The sequence below is a fragment of the Moschus berezovskii genome, chromosome 12 (assembly GCF_049115385.1).
Source record: "Moschus berezovskii isolate FMDL1 chromosome 12, NW_MosBer_1.0, whole genome shotgun sequence".
In the NCBI taxonomy this organism is placed as follows: domain Eukaryota; kingdom Metazoa; phylum Chordata; class Mammalia; order Artiodactyla; family Moschidae; genus Moschus; species Moschus berezovskii.
Genome location: NC_142471.1, coordinates 25,410,275 through 25,431,080, shown reverse-complemented (window position 1 = coordinate 25,431,080; position 20,806 = coordinate 25,410,275). Strand labels below are relative to the sequence as shown.

Sequence of the window (20,806 nt, the reverse complement as noted above, 5' to 3'; positions counted from 1 at the left end):
AGAAAGTTATCCAGGGAGAAGTCTGTACTCTCAAGTCGACTAAAATGATTGGGGAAACTTGACCCGCAAGCACAGTGTAGAATTTCTGCCAGTAGTAATGATAATGAGGCTAATTATTGCTGACGGATCTTTGCGCTTTGGATTTTGATCAGCAATACCTTTTGGGACATCCTTAAAGAGTCCCAGCTGACTTTGGGAAATTCATGGCCCATGGGTACGTGGGGTAGGAGAATGAAGCGGTTACAAAATAATTGCGAAATTGATTTTCCCATTAGAAATAAGAAATTTCTGAGTTATTCTATGAAGAATGGTTAATATGACAGGTGTGCTTTCTCTACAAAGCATGAGCTAGTTGATACCCAATGACATTTTATAGGATTTCCTGCATTAAATAGTAGGTTGGACTAAATTTCTAAGTACTCGCCTAATTGAAATCTTAATATAATAATGAAACTCACAGTAGGACTTCCAACAAACCACCCATACTACAGACATCTTTTATGTTCGAAAGGATAGTGACCTAGACATTTCCTTTTACTTGTACTTTGGGAAGGCTTAACCAGTGGTAGGAATTTGTTGTTTAATATTTTTCAATTTCTCATTAGCCCTCATAATCATAGATGTCCCAAAGAACTCCTCATAGAGCTTATATCTTGAAAAACTCATGTCATGAACGTTTTAAATGGCATTCCTTCTGGGAAGTGGGGCTTCCCTAGTGGCTCAGAAGGTAAAGCATCTGCCTGTAATGCGGGAGACCTGGGTTCCATCCCTGGGTTGGGGCGATCCCCTGGAGAAGGAAATGGCAACTTACTGTAGTACCCTTGCCTGGAAAATCCCATGGAGGAAGAAGCCTGGTAGGCTACCGTCCATAGGGTCGCAGAGAGTCTGACAGGACTGAGCAACTTCACTTTATTTCACTTTCAGGAAAGTTTTTTTTTTTTTTTCTGTAATAGAAATTCTATGCCCTTGCTCTCTTAATTTTTACCTCTTTTAGCCAGTGATCACTGTGATAAACTTTCCAGAAGAAACCTAGAAGGTTGGTTTGTAGATAAAGGAGATTGGATGGCTTCTTATTTCATGCTTGTGCTACAGTAGTTTTGTATGTGTTATGCTTTAGATTTCAGAAGAAGAAGGTGGAAACTTCCTTTTCTAAGATAGTTCTGAGCCGAGGAATGGATAACCGGTACCTGGTATTAGCAGTCAATATTGTACAGAGTGAAGAAGGAAACCATGAAAAGCACCTAATCATCACTGCTTCCCAGTCTCTAGAATATAAAGAACTGTGTATCCTTAGGAATGACTGGTAATTTTTGTGTGACTTTGAGCAATGATGTGGCAAAAGGTTAAGGGTGCTGTCTTAAAAACTATCATGTGGGCTTGTGTGGGTGTTGCAGTAATTTAATTGTTAAAGAGAATAGATATGAACTCAGATTAAATCTGCAAAAATTGTGCATCTCAGGTCCCTTATTCCAAAACTTGATTTTCATTGTCATTTGAAAATCAAGTGCAAGGGGACTTATTAAATTACTGCTTCCTATTTCCCAGTACTTTCTGGGTTGGCAGCTTAAAATTCGTTTAGTTCTCGTTAGTCATAAGAACTTTCTTAGACTCTAGATTTCGCTACTTGAGCAATAAATATGTGAGCAGCAGCAGCAGAGGGAGGAGAGGTGAAAGTCTGACTTTGTCTAGGCTGCAAGTTTGATGGTTTGAACTATATAAATATGATTTTGTTCTTGGTGTATTGGGTTTGGCATCATGCCTCAGGACTTATAGAAGCTGTAGACATAAATTTTACAGAATGAGGGAATCATTAAGAATGAGAGAATTATTATAAGAGCCTCATCCATACTTGGAGCTATATGTTACACTATTAATGATTTGATAGTTTTTGCAGTAGGTGATGCAAGACCCCAAAATTTAGAAATTATTTCTTTACATAAAATATTCATTTATTTTTAAAGCCCCTTAAAATGTTTAAATGTAGGAATCTAAATTTTGTGTACCTTATTTTTAGGTGCTCTGTACCAGTAGAGCCAGGGGACATCATTCATTTGGAGGGAGACTGCATATCTGATACTTGGATAATAGATGAAGATTTTGGATATTTGATTCTATATCCCGACATGCTGATTTCTGGCACAAGCATAGCCAGTAGTATTCGATGCATGAGAAGAGCTGTCCTGAGTGAAACATTCAGGGTAAGTAATATTAACAGCCAATGTTTCTACAGGGTCTTAAGAGTTTACAGAGCACTTTTACACTCTTTATTTAATCCTCCTAACAATCTTGTGAAGTAGATGGTATTAATCAGCTGCATTTTACATTTTACAGACAAGGAACATCAGGCTCAGAGAAGTTAAGTGACTTGTCCAGAGTTACTGTAGCTAGTAAATGGCAAGGCTGTGATTCAAGGCTGGTACCCTAAGAATCCTTTGAATCTTATTTAACATTTAGTAAAATAAGCAAGTCTAATAATAAATAATTTAAGTGATAAATTTTTTTAAAAATTTATTTATTTTTTATTGGAGGCAAATTATTTTACAATATTATATTGGTTGGTTTTGCCACACGTTGGCATGAATTCGCCCCAGGTGTACATGAGTTCCCCCTCCTGAACCCCCCTCCCACCTCTCTCCTCCCTTTATCCTCCCTTTGGGTCATCCCCGCATGCCAGCCCCAAGCACCCTATAACATGCATCGATCCTGAACTTAAGTGATAAAATGTGATTCTCAGTAAAAGTAAATATGTCAGTCTCTTTTAAAGATATTATAATGGAAATTTTCAAACATACACAAAGAGATGGTTATTATAAACTCCCATGTACCCACTTTGTTGTTCTTAAAGATTGTATTTTGCAACTTAAAACTCTATTTTGCAACTTAAAGCTGAGGATTTAAAAAACATGTAAGCATAATATCTTTATCATACCTGATAAAATTACCAGTAATTCCTTAAGTTAATCTAATTATCAGTTTATCTCTTAATGTCTTTTGTCAAAAATATTTTTATTCAGTTTGTTAGCATCAATATGCAAATGAGGTCTTTGTATTGTATTTGGTTGATATATCTCATAGTTTCTTTAATCTGTATTCTGCTTTTCACCCACTCCCTTTCAATGACATTATTTTTTTAAGAACTTGGGTTTTCCACGCACCTATGGACACCTTATCTTTGACAAAGGAGGCAAGAATATAAAATGGACAAAAGACAGTCTCTTTAACAAGTGGTGCTGGGAAAACTGGTCAGCCACTTGTAAAAGAATGAAATTAGAACACTTCCTAACACCATACACAAAAATAAACTCAAAATGGATTAGAGAGCTAAATGTAAGGCCAGATACTATAAAACTCCTAGAGGAGAACGTAGGCAAAACACTCTCTGACATAAATCACAGCAGGATCCTCCAAGACTCACCTCCCAGAATATTGGAAATAAAAGCAAAAATAAACAAATGGGACCTAATTAAAATCAAAAGCTTCTGCACAGCAAAAGAAACTCTAAGCAAGGTGAAAAGACAGCCTTCAGAATGGGAGAAAATAATAGCAAATGAAGCAACTGATAAAGGATTAATCTCCAAAATATACAAGCAGCTCCTGCAGCTCAATTCCAGAAAACTAAGTGACCCAATCAAAAAATGGGCCAAAGAACTAAACAGACATTTCTCCAAAGAAGACATTAAGATGGCTAACAAACACATGAAAAAATGCTCAACATCCCTCATAATCAGAGAAATGCAAATCAAAACCACAATGAGATACCATTTCACACCAGTCAGAATGGCTGCTATCCAAAAGTCTACATGCAATAAATGCTGGAGAGGGTGTGGAGAGAAAGGAACCCTCTTACACTGTTGGTGGGAATGCAAACTAGTACAGCCACTTTGGAGAACAGTGTGGAGATTCCTCAAAAAACTGGAAATAGAACTGCCATATGATCCAGCAATTGCACTCCTGGGCATACACACCGAGGAAACCAGAATTGAAAGAGACACATGTACGCCAATGTTCATTGCAGCACTGTTTATAATAGCCAGGGCATGGAAGCAACCTAGATGTCCATCTGCAGATGAATGGATAAGAAAGCTTTGGTACATATACACAATGGAGTATTTTTCAGCCATCAAGAAAAATGCATTTGAATCAGTTTTAATGAGGTGGATGAAATTGGAGCCAATTATACAGAGTGAAGTAAGCCAGAAAGAAAAACATCAATATAGTATACTGACGCATATATATGGAATTTAGAAAGATGGAAACCTGAAACCTGTGTACGAGACTGCAAAAGAGACATAGACATATAGAACAGTCTTTGGGACTCTGTGGGAGAGGGTGAAGGTGGGATGATTGGGGAGAATGGCATTGTAGCATGTATATTAGCATATGTGACCAGTCCAGGTTCGATGCATGATGCAGGATGCCTGGGGCTGGTGCACGGGAATGACATGGGGGGAGGATATGGGGAGGAGGGAGGTGGGAGGGGGGTTCGGGAGGGAGAGCACATGTACACCCGGGGCGGATTCATGTCAATGTATTGCAAAACCAACCAATATATTAATGAAAGGTAATTTGCCTCCAATAAAATAAATTAAAATTTAAAAAAAAAAAAAAAAAAAGAACTTGGGTTTTAATTGTTAAGTTTTTTCTTTCTCCTAGGGTATTCTTTATACAGTTTGTATGTATATAGAAAATAAAAAAATACAGCTAAGCAAGAAGAGAAAAAGAAGGAAAAATACCTAAGTAGATTTGCTAATAGTCTTAGTTATCACTTATTTGTAGTTTTTTTTTTTAATTAGTTGTTTTCTTCAGTTGTTGGTGGGGGGGGTTACTGTAACTTCTGTTTTAGCTGCATATTATAAAGCAGACCTGAATACCTTAATCTTTTAAAACCTTATTTTGAAATAATTTTAGACTCATATAGAACTTAAAAAATTAGTACAGGGAGTTCCTCTGTAAGTTAATTTTTAAAATTACTGTTGGGTGTTTTGGTGAACTTAATCCTGTTTTTTGATAGTTTCAAGGGGAAGATCCAGGCTAATAAAAGAGTTAACTGAAAAATAGTTTTTGAGTATCAAGAGCTTGTCAGAATCTCTGCTGTAGGGAATTCCCTGGTGGTCCAATGGTTAGGACTTGGCACTTTCACTGCTGGGGCCTGGGTTCAGCCCCGGGTTGGGGAACTAAGATCTGACAGCTGGGCAGTGCCACCAAAAAAAAATCTCTGCTCTGAGTTTGTTTTGTGTTTGAGTATTTTACTCACATGAGTTTATAAACTATGCCTTTATTGACTATTCTATGTGGGTTTATTATAAAGTGAAATTAGAGACAAATATGTTAAATATTAATATTTTAGAATATATTAAACTTTTCCCATATAGGTTATTTTTAATTCTTTCAAAATGGAAATACAGTGATTTGAAAAATATCTTACTCATAAAATAATTCAGGTATTTCTAAATTGAAGAAAGTGAAAGTCACCTATAATTTCACTCACCAGAAAAGACTTGTTTAATATTTTGGCATTTGTCTCACTAGTGTACTTTTGCTATGCTAGTTCAGTAGGTTAGGTAATAAATATAGGATCATGTCCATTGATATGTTGTGAAATAAAATGTTTGTATGACTTTTTTTTTGATAGAGCTCTGATCCAGCCACACGCCAAATGCTGATTGGTACGGTTCTTCATGAAGTATTTCAAAAAGCAGTAAGTGATGGTTTTGCCCCAGAAAAGCTACGAGAACTTGCTTCTCAAACTGTTCAAGAAATCAGGCATCTGAAGGAAATGTAAGTAGTTCGGGGAGGAACTCTGGATACAGTTTTGTTGTATAACTTCTTCCCTGGCATCAATAAGATATTTGGGTCTTAGACTATTAAATATGTCAGTATAATACTAGAATGCAGATTTCAGGGTTGTCGTATCCCACCGCAATTCTGTGAAGAGCTTCTGAAATTTCAGAACAGGAATTCTTTGGCTAAAAATATCTAAATTTTCTCTGCATGCACAATAGGCCCCATAGCTGCACTCAGAAAATGTGAACTTTTTGTTTTACTTCTAGAAACATTGTGACATTCTGAAAATTGTATGGGGTTGGGAATCAGATGAATCTTCTTTCAGATTCTAGCTTTGCCAGGTTTATGACTGAACAAGTTACTGAAAGATTCTGAAAAGGGTGATAATACCTGCTTTGTAGACTTTCTGTGACAATGGAGATAATGTATATGTAAACCCACAAATGGCTAATCATTGGCATCTTATGAGTGACTACCTGCAGAGGGACTGGCATATTCTCTCTTTGTTTCCTCCTTCACTTTTATTGCAGTTCATCTTTTTTTCACAGAAGTGTTTTTATTAGTAGTGGTTTTGCTTTCCAGACTAGTTGACATAAACCTACTTCTCCTGGTTGTAATTCTGTTTATTTCATTGTTTAAATAGGAAAAATGTGTTCCATAATTCCATACCAATTTACTAATACATACAACCTATTGTCTTTTAAAAAAAGATTTCTTTATATTTTGGCTGTGGTGGTGTGGCTCTTCGTTGCTGCACTTGGGCTTTCTCTAGTTGCAGTGAGGGGGGCTCCTCTTCATTGCGGTTCATGGGCTTCTCATTGCGGTGGCTTTTCTCTTGTTGTGGAGCACAGGCTGTTGGTGTGCAGGCTTCAGTAGTTGCAGTGCTTGGGCTCAGTTGTTGCGGCTCATGGACTCCAGAGCTTGTAGTGGTGCACAGGCTTTGTTGCTCTGTAGCATGTGGGATCTTCCTGGACCAAGGGTCAAACCATTGCATTGCAAGGCAGATTCTTAGCCAATGGACCACCAGGGAAGCCCCAACCTATTGTCTTAAAAATGTTTTAAAGAGGACTTCCCTGATGGTACAGTGGTTTAGAATTCACCTTCCGATGCAGGGGATGTAGTGGGTTCGATCAGTTTTGTCCAATAATGTGCTTTGAAGTGTTTTTTTACCCTCTAGAACAGGATCCAGTCTGAGAACATTTTTAAAGAAAATATTTATCTATTAATTTATTTGGCTGTGCCAGGTCTTAATAGTATCATGCAGGATCTTTAGCTGTGGCGTGTGGGATCTAGCTCCCTCATCAGGAAACAAACTTGGACCCCATACGTGGGGAGTCTTAGCTGCTGGACTGCTGGGGAAGTCCCCTGGTCTGGGTACATTTAAAGTTTTTATATATACTGTCAGATTGCTCTACATAGACATTGTTCTGTTTCTTTCTTTCATTTTTTCCTGTTTCATTGAGATGTCAGAAAGTGTGTGTTAGTTGCTCAGTCGGGTCTGACTTTTTGTGACCACATGGACTGTAACCTGCCAGGCTCCTCTGTCCATGGAATTCTCCAGGCAAGAATACTGGAGTGGATTGCCATTTCTTTCTCCAGTGGATCTTTCCAGCTTCAGGGATTGAACCTGGGTTGCCTTCATTGTGGACAGATTCTTTACCATCTGAACCACCAGGGAAGCTCATTGGGATATTGTTGACATATAATATTGTATTAATTTAAGGTATGCAACATAAAGATTTAATATGTCTGTATATTTCAGAATTCATTTTGCATTTCTGTAGGCAATATGTTGGTCCTTGTTTCCCCCACGTCTTCACCTATATCATCTTTTATCCACTGGAAGGTGCCAGATTTTAAGCAGCCATTTTCAAACAAATAGCTTTTGCCTTGTGTGGGCTGATAGGGTTTCTGTAGGTCATTTGGGACACTTTGCGGGCACTTTGGTGTTAGCAATTGTTCCCTGGTTTGAGATATTTCAGTTTTGCCTTCAACCTGAAGTTGGTTTTGTGCGTAGGCCAAGCTATCTTGGCAGAGCTAGGGTTGCTAATTCTGTCTTTTCTGCTGAACTGGCTCTCCTAGAGGACTGATAGGGCTCTGCTCTGTTAGTTCTGGTAAGCCAGAGTTAGCAGAAACCTAGGAAAGAGGGAGGTTATTAAATTTGATAGTAGAAATGTTGCAGAGTTATATGGTAAATTTACATTGTTCTGGAGTCTCAGAGTTTGATGAATATGTTATGGTGCTATCTTTAGAAGGTGAGAAAATGGTAAGGTTTGTCATTTGAAAGGAATTTGCAGAGTATTGGTGATTATGCTAGTACCCAGGTGGACTCAGGGCTGCAGGGAGAAAGTAATAAAAATAAATTATTAAAACACAGTGTGAAAGTGACAGTCACTCAGTTGTGTCCGACTCTTTGGGACCCCATGGACTGTATAGTCCATGGAATTCTTCAGGCCAGAATACTGGAGTGGGTAGCCTTTCCCTTCTCCAGAGGATCTTCCCAACCCAGAGTTCGAATCAGGTCTCCCGCATTGTGAGCAGATTCTTTACCAGCTGAGCCACAAGGGAAGTCCAAGAATACTGGAGTGGGTAACCTATCCCTTCTCCAGTGAATCTTCCTGACCCAGGAATCAAACTGGGGTCTCCTGCATTGCAGGTGGATTCTTTACCAACTGAGCTATGAGGGAAGTCCCAAAACACAGTGTAGAGGGAGCATAAGGGTTAAGAACTTAAATTCCCAAGCTGGAGCTGTGTGTCCTTTGGAAGTAACTTCTGAGCTTCAATTTCCTCAGTTCTAAAGAGGGATGACGATAGTAGTATCTCCTAGATAACAAGGGTTGAAAGTGTTCATGTAAAGCACCTAGAATAATCCCTGGCCTAGAGTCAGCACTATATGAGTATTCACTGTTATTTTCATATCTTGTTGAATTCTTGTCATATGCCAATTACTTTACATAGGCTGTTTTACTTGATCCTCAAACCAATTTGTGTGGTAGTTAATGGCTCATTGGTAAAGAATTCACTTGCCAGTGCAGGAGACACAGGTTTGATCCCTGGTCTGGGCAGACATGCTGCAGTGCAGCTAAGCCTGTGTGCCACAGCTATTGAGCTTGCACTCTAGAGTCTGGGACACACAGCTACCGAGCCCATGTGCCGCAGCTACTGAAGCCTGTGCGCCCTAGAGCCCGTGCTCTGCAGCATGAGAAGCCACCACAAGAAAGCCTGCACACTGCAACTAGAGAGTTGCCCCCGCTGGCTGCAACTAGAGAAAAGCTTGCACAGCAGCAAAGATCCAGCACAGCCAAAAATAAATAAAATTGTTTTAAGAAAGAGAGAAACAATGACTGGCCCAAAGTTATACATCTAGTAAAGATGTGTAAATAAAGAGTTAGGATTCAAACCTAAGTGTGATCTGACACAGAGACACGTGTGCCATTGATATTCTGGAGTAGTTATTAAGGTTGTGATGCTTAAATATAAAGATGGAGTTAGGAGAACCATCCAGGGAAGGTGATAGCAATTCTCAGAACTTTTTGGTCTCAGGACCCTGGTAACACTAAAATATTATTGAGGACCCTAAGAGCTTTTGTTTACAAGGGTTATATCTATAGATAATTACTGCATTAGAAATGAAAGCTGAGGCAGTTTTAAAATATTTATTGATTAATTCTAAAATAATAACAGCCCATTCCACGTTAATATAAATAAGTTTAATGAAAAATAACTATTTTTGAAAAAAATGTAATGAGACAAGTGACATTGTTTTACATTTTGGCAAATGTTTTAATTTTATGACTCAATACTAGACACCTGGTTTCTTATATCTGCTTCTGCATTCTCCATATTGCTATATTGTGTGTGTATATGTGGACTCAGAAATCTCCACTGTGTACTCAGGAGAGAACAAGAGGAAAAAGGCAAGTAATGTAGACTTATTATGACAGTTTTGACCTTGCAGGCACCCTGAAAAACTGAGACTAGATTCTGTTAGTCTTTCCTGACTGTTGACCCAAAAAGTTAATAGTCCTACAGATTGTCCTTTGATCTAGTAAGGTTGATGTTCCATTTCTGTTTCTATGGCCTGTTTTCCTCTTTTACATTTCTGCTTTCCATTGCTGGGCTTCAGGACCAACCATTGTGGTTTCTTTTTTCACCCCTGAAGTGTAACTGGGACCTATTAGACCTGAGATGGTAGGAGTTGGAGCAAATATAAAATTTTATGTCATGTCACTGTTACTTGGATTTTTTTTTGTGTGCGTGGTAAAACACATATCATTAAAAAATCACAATCTTTTATTCTTTACTTTTGGCCATGTGGCATGCAGATCTTAGTTCCCCTGCAGTGAAGCACAGAGTCTTTACCACTGGACCACCAGGGAAATCCCCCAGATCACAGTCTTAACCACTTTTAAGGGTAGAGTTCAGTGTCATTAGTACATTGACGTTGTATAAACGTTACCATCATCTACTTCCAGAACTTTTTTGTCTTTCCAAACTGAGACCTTATATCCATTGAACAACTCACTTCCCCCCGTCCCTGGCAGTCACCATCCTTTCTATCTCTGTGAATTTCACTAGTACAGGTACCTCATGTTAAGTGGTCATGCAGTATTTTTTATTTTGTTATTGGCTTATTCAGTATAATGGCAAGTTTCATATATGTTGTAACATGTTATCAGAATTTCCTTCCTTTCGAAGGCTAAATAACATTCCATTGTATCACATTTAATTTATCTTTTCAGTCATTGATGGGTGCTTGGATTGCTTATATGAATGTTTTTGTCCTTGTTTACTTTTTTCATATTTAAACTTTCTTATTTTGACAGGTACCGCCTAAAATTGAATCAAGATGAAATAAAACAAGAAGTAGAGGAGTATCTTCCTTCATTTTCTAAATGGGCTGGAGATTTCATGCATAAACATACTTCAACTGACTTCCCTCAGATGCAGCTCTCTCTGTAAGAAACCCATTTTTGTGTATATGGTGTTTATGTGTTTAGTCCAGGATTTTATTCAAGATGTTGAATTAAAGCTTTTTAGAGGTCAAGTTGAACTTACCAAGTGGCACAGTGGTAAAGAGTCTGCCTGCCAATGCAGGAGATGCAAGAGATGTGGGTTTGATCCCTGGGTTGAGAAGATCCCCTGGAGTAGGAAATGGCAACCCACTCTAGTATTCTTGCCTAGAAAATTCCATGGACAGAGGAGTCTGGTGGGCTATAGCCCATGGGGTCGCAAAGAGTCATACACCACTGAGCAACTGAGCACACACACAGAGATCAAGTCATGAAAACTAGCCTTTTTGTTTGCTTACTTTATAAATTACAGTCCTGAGTATCTTTCTTGGACCAAAAAAAATAGTCTAATTAATAGAAAATTCTATTTTCATTTTAATAAAATTTATAATGTTTGGATGTAGGTATGGTTTTTTTTTAATAAAATTTTCAGTTTGTAAATATTTGGGGGTGTTTCTTAATATCACATATATTTCTCTGTGTTACTATAATGTATGGACTGTCTCATGTTGATTACCGTGGATTTGTACTTTATGTTTAAATACTGTGTTTAGCCATTCAATACTGTTTGGCTTTTGGTTGGTTTCTTTTACTTCTTTTTCCGCTTAAAGTAGCATTGGTATAAATTTGTGGGTAGTCCTTTTTTCCTGCCACTGTTTGCCCATTTGGCAAATATTTATTACATGCCTCATGTGTGCCAAGTAGTGATCTAGGTACTGGGATCGCAGTAGTGGAAAAAAAAAAAGCCACTGACTTCATGGTGCTTCTGTACTACTGAACAAGTGAACAGCAAGGTGCCAGATCATGATAAGTGTAATGTAGAATAATGGGGAGGGTAAGAAAAAGGAGTTGAAGGGATGTATTCCCGTAGAATGATCATGAAAGGCCTCTAATAAGGTAATGTTGGGCAGGAACCTGAAGAAAATGAAGGAGGGAGCCATGCAGCTATTTCTACAAAGAGCACTGCAGGCAAAAGCCCTGTGGCTAATGCACCCCTGCCAGTGTGGCTGGAACAGAGTGAGGTGGAAGAGATAGTAGGACAAGTAGCTGTCCTAGGGCCTCTGCAGCCTTGCAGGACATTGGCTGCCATTCTGATTCCATGGCCAGATGTGATTTGGCTACCATGGGAAGCCATTGCAGGGTTTGCACAGAGAGTTTTGGTATCATTGCTTGCTTTCTTTTTTTAAGAATAGGCACTGTTTTATTTTTCTTTAAATAGTCATAACTTCCTTTTACATCAATATTCTTCATCTTTTCTCAATATTCTGGATATTTTATATCGTGACATTTTGTGGTCTGAACTCATTTATGATTTTTGAGTCAGAAATCTTGGGAACAGTGAGTTCTTTGGACCAGTGTGTTTTCTCAGGTTCTCTGTGGTTCAAAGGACAGAGTGAGCCTGGTTGGAATCCCAGTTTTGCCACAGTTTTGCTGTGTAACTTTAGGCAAGTTCCTTTACCTCGCTTTGCTAGTTTCTATATTGATCTGATTTACTTTAGAAAGGATCAGTCTGGTTGCTGTTTTAAGACTATGTTGTAGGATAAGGGCAGAGGCTGTGAGACCAATTTGGAGGTTCTTGAAGGAATCCAAAATAGAGATGGTGGTGGCTTAGACCAGATTGAGAGTTGTGGAAGTGATGAGTATCACTTGGAGTATAGTCAGATTTTCAAGGTAGAGGTGATAGATTTTGGATTGGGTGCAAGGTATGAGGGGAAGACAAGTCAATGGTGATTCTAGAGGAGAAAACATGATGAGAGTGGGGTCAAGAGAGAATGGTAGAAGAGAATTTGAAATCAGGGAGTGTAGACTACTGTATTGACAGGTTGTTGTATAAAACGGTATGTAGAAATGGAATGTTAGCCGGAGGCTTATGTGGGGTTAAGAGAGTTTTGTTTTTGTTTTAAAGATGGGAGATACAGCACATTATATGCCAATGAGAAGAATTCCATAGAGGGCAACATTATTCTTAAAGCTGTGTCATTAAGTAGAAGAGAGGGAATCAGAGTACACAAGTTGAGGAGTGGACCTTATGGAGACAGTTATTTCTGTATATTAAGACCTCAGAACTGGACTACTTTATCCAGGGTACTTGGAAAATGTACAACCTTTTACATATGGCTAGAATTCTTTGAGAATATTTTTAAGTCATTTTAGAAGGTTACCAGCAATGTTTCAGTGTTCTGTGTCTGCTGGTAGGATTTTATTTATTTATGTTTAATTATTATAATTATTTATAGTTGAGTGACTTTCAGTATATTCATAGAGTTGTACAATCATCACCACAATCAATTTGTCAATAGGAACTTTGATATGTATTTAAAAAGTACTTGGTTGTTGTGTTCATTTTGGCAGTACCATAGAGGAAAATATGAATGAGACAGAGAAGATTATCGTGGCCCTTAAACAAGGATGGGGCTTCTCTTGTGGCTCAGCTGGTAAAGAATCTGCCTGCAATGCGGGAGACCTGGGTTTGATCCCTGGGTTGGGAAGATCCCCTGGAGAAGGGAAAGGCTACCAACTGAGAATTGCACGGACTGTATAGTCCACAGGGTCACAAAGAGTCAGACGCGACTGAGCGACTTTCACTTTACTTTATATAAGGATGACACATAAATTCATAAAGCATTCCATATTTTTATAAAGAATGCATATCACTTTGTTGTATACCTGAGACTAACACGTTTTAAATCAACTATATGTCAATTAAAAAAAAACACTTAGTGGTTAAAAAAAAAAACTAAAGCTTATCTTGCTGTTAGAATTGGGTGTATTTATCACATTCTTTACTTTTGTGTGGTCGTAAATTTACAAGCCAGGTACTTACCTGAAAAAAGAATAAAAAGCTAGAGTAAATTGGATGTTTCTTGTTTTTATTTTCTTAAAGCATTTATTTATTATTTAATTTTTGGCTGTGCTGGGTCTTTGTTACTACAGAGAGCATGTGCCACTCACTGGTTGTGGTGTGTGGGCTTCTTAAATTGCAATGGCTTCTCTTATTACTGAGCACAACCGCTAGAACACAGGCTTAATAGTTGTGGCACATGGGCTTAGTTGCTCTGGGGCTTGTGGGATCTTGCTGGATCGGGGATCGAATCTGTGTCTCCTGCACTGCAAGGCAAATTGTTTACCACTGAACCACCAGGGATGCCCCTCTTGTAGTGTTTTTAAAAATGAATTTATAAATGCTTTGTTCTTTGTTTGGAGCAGATTGCTATGTCTTGCATAGGGGGTGACTCTTGGTGTATCAGTCTTCACTGTGATAATCTGCTAAGTGTTTATTAAACAGTCATTCTTTTCCTGGTTCCTTGTTTTGTTTTGTAGTATTTCTGTCATTTTGGTCTCCTGATTTCCTGTAATAATTACAAAATTAATTTTGTTTTCCATCGTTCCTCACTGTTTCTTTCTAGTTGTTTTACCTTCCCTCCTTACCTTCCTTTCCTTTCTTATCAGAGTCATTCCTTTCTCTTTGAGCCATTTGAATTTGCTTGAGATTTAGAATTGTGGTGGATATCCATTTTTATGGTTGTTTTAGGCATTAGCTTTTCTGTCACTGTTCTTTTAACATTTTGTTCACGTGTCTTTTCTTTTGGCTAATCATTTTTGCAGTGTCAATAAGCTGCCATTTTCCTCATAGTCTTATGGACTTACTGTAATAAGATACTCACATGCTGTATCTGTGACCCACATCGTTCTAGATGTTACAGGGAGACAAAAGCCCTCCAAGAACTCAGCGTATTGGTGGTAGTTGAAAACGTTGAAGTGGAAGGGGATTTCTGAGAGATAACAGCAATCTGCTGAGGGCAGCAGAAGAGGCATAGAACCCTGGGAGGTAACCATGTAAAAGGACACAGGGAGAGGACTTCCCTGGTGGTCCAGTTTCTCAGACTCTGAGCACCTAATGCAGGGGGGCCCGGGTTCGATCCCTGGTCAGGGAACTAGATCCCACGGGCTCTGACTAAGACCCGGTGAAGCCAGATAAAAATAATAATAATAAAAAAAAAAGGGCACAAGGTAAGAGTAGAATTCATCAGAGGAGGCTTAGGGTGGACCCTCAAGGGATTTGGTAGCTTAGAAGCAGTGTGTCATGGAAGCTTAGGAAAGTTTGGGATTCTGAATCGTCTTTGATCTGAAAGGGATTTTGTGATTAAGTCTTAGATTTCCAGTAAGGAAAGTGAGGTGGTGTGACATGGTTTTATGTGAAAAAATGGTGGTAGAGCAAAGTCCAGAATAAGGAATTTCTTGATTCCCAGCTTGGTATTCTCATCTTTGGGTCTTGGTATGAGACTCTTCTTTGTTTCAGTTATTTCTGATAGGGTTTTATGTGTCTGTCTATGAAACAGGCACTTCTCTGTACTTTAATTTGCATCATTTCCCCAGCAGTTTATAGCTAGTCTTTAAAAAAAAAAAAATGTCTGTAGGCTTTAGAGCAGAGAACGAGACCCTTAAAAGCTATTTAAGGAGATAACCTTTCTTCTTTATCTTCATGACGTTATGTGCTCTGCCAGGTGGCTCTCAAAGGAGTTTTACAACATTATGTTGATGAAAACGATAGAGTTAAATATAAAGTATTGTCATTTGTTCTACAGAGCTAAGTCTAAAATTATATTGCTTCTTTTTCTAGAGGAATGAATTTTAGTATAGCAACATTAAAAGTTTCATTATCTGTATTCTATTAAATATATGGGCTTCTCAGGAGGCTCAGTGGTAAAGAAACCACCTGCCAGTGCAGGAGATATGGGTACGATCCCTGGGTGAGGAAGATTTCCTGGAGAAGAAAATGGCAACCCACTCCATTATTCTTACCTGGGAAATCCCATGAACAGAGGAACCTGGCGGGTTATAGTCCATAGGGTTGCATATGACATTTGATATTTAATAAAGTTTGCTTTATTTTAGAGACATATATTTAAGTGTGTCATGATCAGATAACTTCTAGTGAGAAAAAAAATTAATATTTAAGGAATTTCTGATAAGTTGTGGCTTCCCTGAATTCTTTTATTGTCCTCTTCTGAGATTGCAGAACTATACATATATTCTTGGAGATTATATTTGAAGCATCCTGAAACAGTTTTTAAAAAATTATTGAAGATAGCACTCTTTTTCTTTGAATATTTTCTGATTTATTAAGAAATAGTTGCTTGGGACTTCCCTGGTAATTCAATGGTTAAGAGTCTGTACTTCCACAGCAGGGCAACATGGGTTTGACCCCTGGCATGGGGAACTAAGATCCCACATGCAGCATGGCAAGACCAAAAAGTAAGCAAATAAAAAAACAACCTATGAAATTAGTAAAACAAGTCAACTAAATCATGTATTCTGAGAGCAGAAATTCTTATACTTTTTAAATCTTGATTTTTATATGATATAAAATGTTTTATTACTAGAAACTCTATCCTTTTCATTTCCATTAGGTTTAGTATTCAATTCAGTTCAGTTGCTCAGTCGTGTCTGACTCTTTGTGACCCCATGGACTGCAGCACTCCAGGCTTCCCTGTCCATCACCAACTCCCAGAGTTTATTCAAACTCATGTCCATTTTACTAAATCTAATTCCATTAGGCTTAGTATTTTATACGGCTGGCTTTGAGTATAAAATAGGATTGATAAAAGGTTGCTCTTATCTGGCTTTATTTCTGCAGAATCATTTCCTGCTCTGAAAATGAGTAAATGTTAGATAAGAGTACAGGAGGCTTTAAAAGTTATTTTCATCTATTCTGATTCCTTTGACATTACTAAATTCATTTTTTCCCTCCTTCCTGTGCTCTTGCCTTATTTAATAGTTAAGATATTAAAATCAGAACCTCTTTTTTAATACTAAAAAAATGTTGAATATTAGTTTTAAATATTGATAGTGGCAGAGGTGTATTCATTTAATGATTAAGTAAACGATATAATGAGTATAGGAGCACCCAGGCTTCTCCAAGGATTGTCATGGGGATAGTGGGGTAGGGATGAAGTGTTAGATGATCAAGCCCCAGATGGCATAGATAATAGGAAAAGACAGCTCATCCTTATTCAGTTTAGTAGGGTATTACATGAAGACATAGGTCCGTTGTTACCTAGGGTGCAACCACATGCAAGCCATTATATATTAATCTGTGTAATAATTATATATCAAAATGTACAGATTGTCATAGTGGCTCCAACAATCCAGGTAGTGAGCTTTTTGCAATAATATAGACCTGAGGAAATAAAGCCCTGAGTTAGAAAGATTGTCATAGGAATGAACTGAAAGGGACAGATGATAAATATTAAGAATATTTAAATTATATGAGTTAGACGCTACAGGATTCAAACTTGACTGTGCATCAGAATCACTTGGAGTTTGTTAAACAAATTGCTGGGTCTCACCTGTACAGTTTCTGAACAAGCTGGTCTGTAATGGGGCCTGAAAATTTGCATTTATGACAGATTCCCTGGGTGCTGCTGATGCTACTCGCTCAGGAAGCATTCTTTGGGAATCACTGCCGTAAAGGTCTGTAGACTCGTTCCCATCCTCAGTGGAGAGTCAATGCGCGCATAAAAGAAATGAGCAAAGTGTTCTAATTAAATTAAATGTTTCTATTTAAATTTTTTTCTGTTTTTTTTTTAGGCCAAGTGATGGTAGTAACAGTAATTCAACATGTAACATTGAAGTTGTGAACTCGCTGGATATTGAAGAAAGCATTTGGTCCCCTAGGTTTGGATTGAAGGGCAAAATAGATGTTACAGTTGGTGTGAAAATACATCGGGGATGTAAAACGAAATATAAGATAATGCCATTGGAACTTAAAACTGGCAAAGAATCAAATTCTATTGAACACCGTAGTCAGGTATAATAAGAAAATTGTCTGAATGTGTAATATGTTTAAATTTTTTAAATGTTTAAAAAGTAGTCTGCTTTATATATTTTGATTCAGTTCAGGTAATTTTTAATTTAACCCAGCGTTTCCTAAACGTAATTTACCACAGAGTTATTATTTGCAACATCTACATAGCATACTCTTTAGAAAACAGCAATGTAAATTCATTCTTTTATTTTTGACCTTTGATCTGATTATACTGATTTTTATTTAAAATGAAATATAGAACTAACTGTATCTTACCATTAGGTTAAATTGAGGTTTTTTTAAAGTCATCTTCTCTTTGGTAAATGTAACAATCTTCTATTGGCCTTCAAAATTGCCTGAAATAGTATACTAATTATCGTGAGTTAACAAATCAAAATAATTAGCATAAAGTTCTTTTTTTTTTTTCTAATTATTTCTGATCCCTCTACCAACCTCCACATTGGCAGTCTTGGTGTGTCCCAGACACTTTTATTTATTTATTTATTTTAGACACTTTTAAATAAGCAGATAGGAGCTTCCCTGGTGATCTAGTGTTTAAGACCCACACTTCCAATGCTGGGGCCTTGAGTTCGATACATGGTTGGGGAACTAAGAGCCTACTGAATTGTATAATCAGGGATTAAAGAGATTTTCCTCTTATTAAATCTTTCTTGTCATTCTTAGTTATGTACCAAATGCCAAAGGTAGAAAAACTAGATTTCCCCTATTAGAAGACTCAGATATTTCACTTTAGTAAAATAGAAATAGCTGAAATTATGAACAAAGACTTGGTTAGATTAAAGCCTTCTTGAGAAAGGAGAATCATGCCAAGATACAAGAAAAGCTGTTTTTGAAGTCAAAGATTTAAAGAAATGTGTTCTATATATAATAGAGGCTGAAAGTTTTCACTTGTTTAAGGACATGTTTGATTGAACTCACTTTTGAATGCTAACAGAAAAAAAATATAAAGGCATTTCAGTGTCTAAAGTGGTCTAGATTCAAAGACCTTTTTTCTAAGGCCACTGCTCTAAATTAAAGTGCCTTCAAGGCAAGGAATATTATTGTATTTAATTTTGTTCAGTTGGAATTTTTATCTTTGCAGGAAGAACTTCTGAGAATACAATTGTATTTATTGTATTTTTAAAGTGAGAAAATTGATTTGAACAAGGCTCAAACAAATATACTGGTGTGTATATTGCATATTCAGGGTGTAAGAAATAAGCAGGTAGAGAATTATTGTAAATCATTGCTATATATATATAGGTATTGTGGGTGAGGAAAGATAGATTTCTCATCTTATGGGGTTTGACTTTCTCTACTTTGGTAATACAGAGAAAGCTTATGTTATAGACTAACTTCATTTAAGGAGGATTTTTATTTTGTAAGTGGGATTATATTCTAAAATTTCATTTCTAAGTTAGTAATTTGTCATTTGAAACATATTTTCTAAAGGAAAAATATTATATGGAGCTGTGATGTCTAAACCAATTCACAAAAACCTATTTAACTTGTGATATAGTTGAATCAAACTTGTGATATAATTGAACTGTAATAATGTTTTAAAATTTCATTCTAGCTTACTTTTATCATTATATGAAGGGAATGTCATTCAGATATTTTTCCCTTTTAATAAATCCCAGAAGCAGAGTCCTCTTCCTTCTGCCTCAGTTCCTGTGTAGGGAAAGATTAACATAGAAGGACCATTAATTTGGATTGACTCTCTTGGTCCACAGCCCCAAGGCTCATAAACCTTGTCATTTATGAGTTAATTTTAATTTTTAAAAGTTTTATTTGGTTACCTATGCTGTATCTTTGGATACCTATATCATATTCTTGGGCTTCCCTAGTGACTCAGATGGTAAAGAATTCACCTACTGGAAACCTGGGTTCAATCCCTGGGTTGGGAGGATCCCCTGGAAGAGGGCATGGCGTGCCACTCCAGTATTCTTGACTGGAGAATCCACTGGACGGAGGAGCCTGGTGGGCTATAGTCCATGGGGATACAACTGAGCAATGAAGCGCAGCACGTGCTGTATCAGGCAGCGCAAGTGGAGTGCTTGTAAGAAGGCCTCCCAAAGCTTGTTCAGTTCAGTTCAGTCGCTCAGTCGTGTCCGATTCTTTGCGACCCCATGAATCACAGCATGCCAGGCCTCCCTGTCCATCACCAACTCCCGGAGTTCACTCAAACTCATGTCCATCGAGTCAGTGATGCCATCCAGCCATCTCATTCTCTGTCGTCCCCTTCTCCTCCTGCCCCCAATCCCTCCCAGCATCAGAGTCTTTTCCAGGGAGTCAACTCTTCGCATGAGCTGACCAAACTATTGGAGTTTCAGCTTGAGCATAGGTCCTTCCAATGAACACCCAGGACTGATCTCCTTTAGAATGGACTGGTTGGATCTCCTTGCAGTCCAAGGGACTCTCAAGAGTCTTCTCCAACACCACAGTTCAAAAGCATCAATTCTTCGGCACTCAGCTTTCTTCACAGTCCAACTCTCACATCCATACATGACCACTGGAAAAACCATAGCCCTGACTAGCCGGACCTTTGTTGGCAAAGTAATGTTTCTGCTTTTTAACATGCTATCTAGGTTGGTCATAACTTTCCTTCCAAGGAATAAGCGTCTTAATTTCATGGCTGCAATCAGCATCCGCAGTGATTTTGGAGCCCCCAAAAATGAAATCTGACATTGTTTTCACTGTTTCCCCATCTATTTCCCATGTTACATAGGTTTAAATGTTACTGCCAAGGTGTTTTCATGAACTACAGGAACTACGTCTAACTTGTCTTAGATGGTTTCTCTGAAGAGCGCCACATAAACCTAATGCACTTAATGCCACCTTCTGTTCTGGAAAAAGCAGTAAACTCTATAGAGTTAGTCTCGTTTAGTTATCAGTTACTGTGACATAAATAATATGCATTTTATGGTGTTTAATTCATTTACTTATTTTAAACAGGGAACATAGTGTCTAACGACTGTTAACTTCAAAATGTAAAACGTCTCTTGATTAATTTCCCTCTTACATTTATTGGAAACCTAAACATTTACTGCCTAAGAAAAATTCTAAATATTTATTTTTGTCTGTGTAAAGTGAGAAATATATACTACGTTTGTTTTGTGGAAATTGAATAGTTGGCATTGAATTTATTGTATTACCTGTACTGAATTCAGATCGTGTTATTTTCAAAATGGAAATAATTTAA

At 37.6% G+C, this 20,806-nt stretch overlaps 1 protein-coding gene across 2 annotated transcripts in view; it reads left to right on the top strand.

The window, feature by feature from the left end:
- DNA2 (DNA replication helicase/nuclease 2) overlaps positions 1-20,806 on the top strand; it is a 40,038-nt gene that overhangs the window by 703 nt on the left and 18,529 nt on the right. For both annotated transcript variants that reach the window (XM_088841927.1, XM_055425602.2), the window contains exons 2-6: positions 1,118-1,303; positions 2,015-2,198; positions 5,633-5,778; positions 10,611-10,742; positions 17,388-17,607. In XM_088841927.1, the coding sequence (XP_088698053.1) occupies positions 1,118-1,303; positions 2,015-2,198; positions 5,633-5,778; positions 10,611-10,742; positions 17,388-17,607 (868 nt within the window). The remainder of the gene's footprint in view (positions 1-1,117; positions 1,304-2,014; positions 2,199-5,632; positions 5,779-10,610; positions 10,743-17,387; positions 17,608-20,806) is intronic.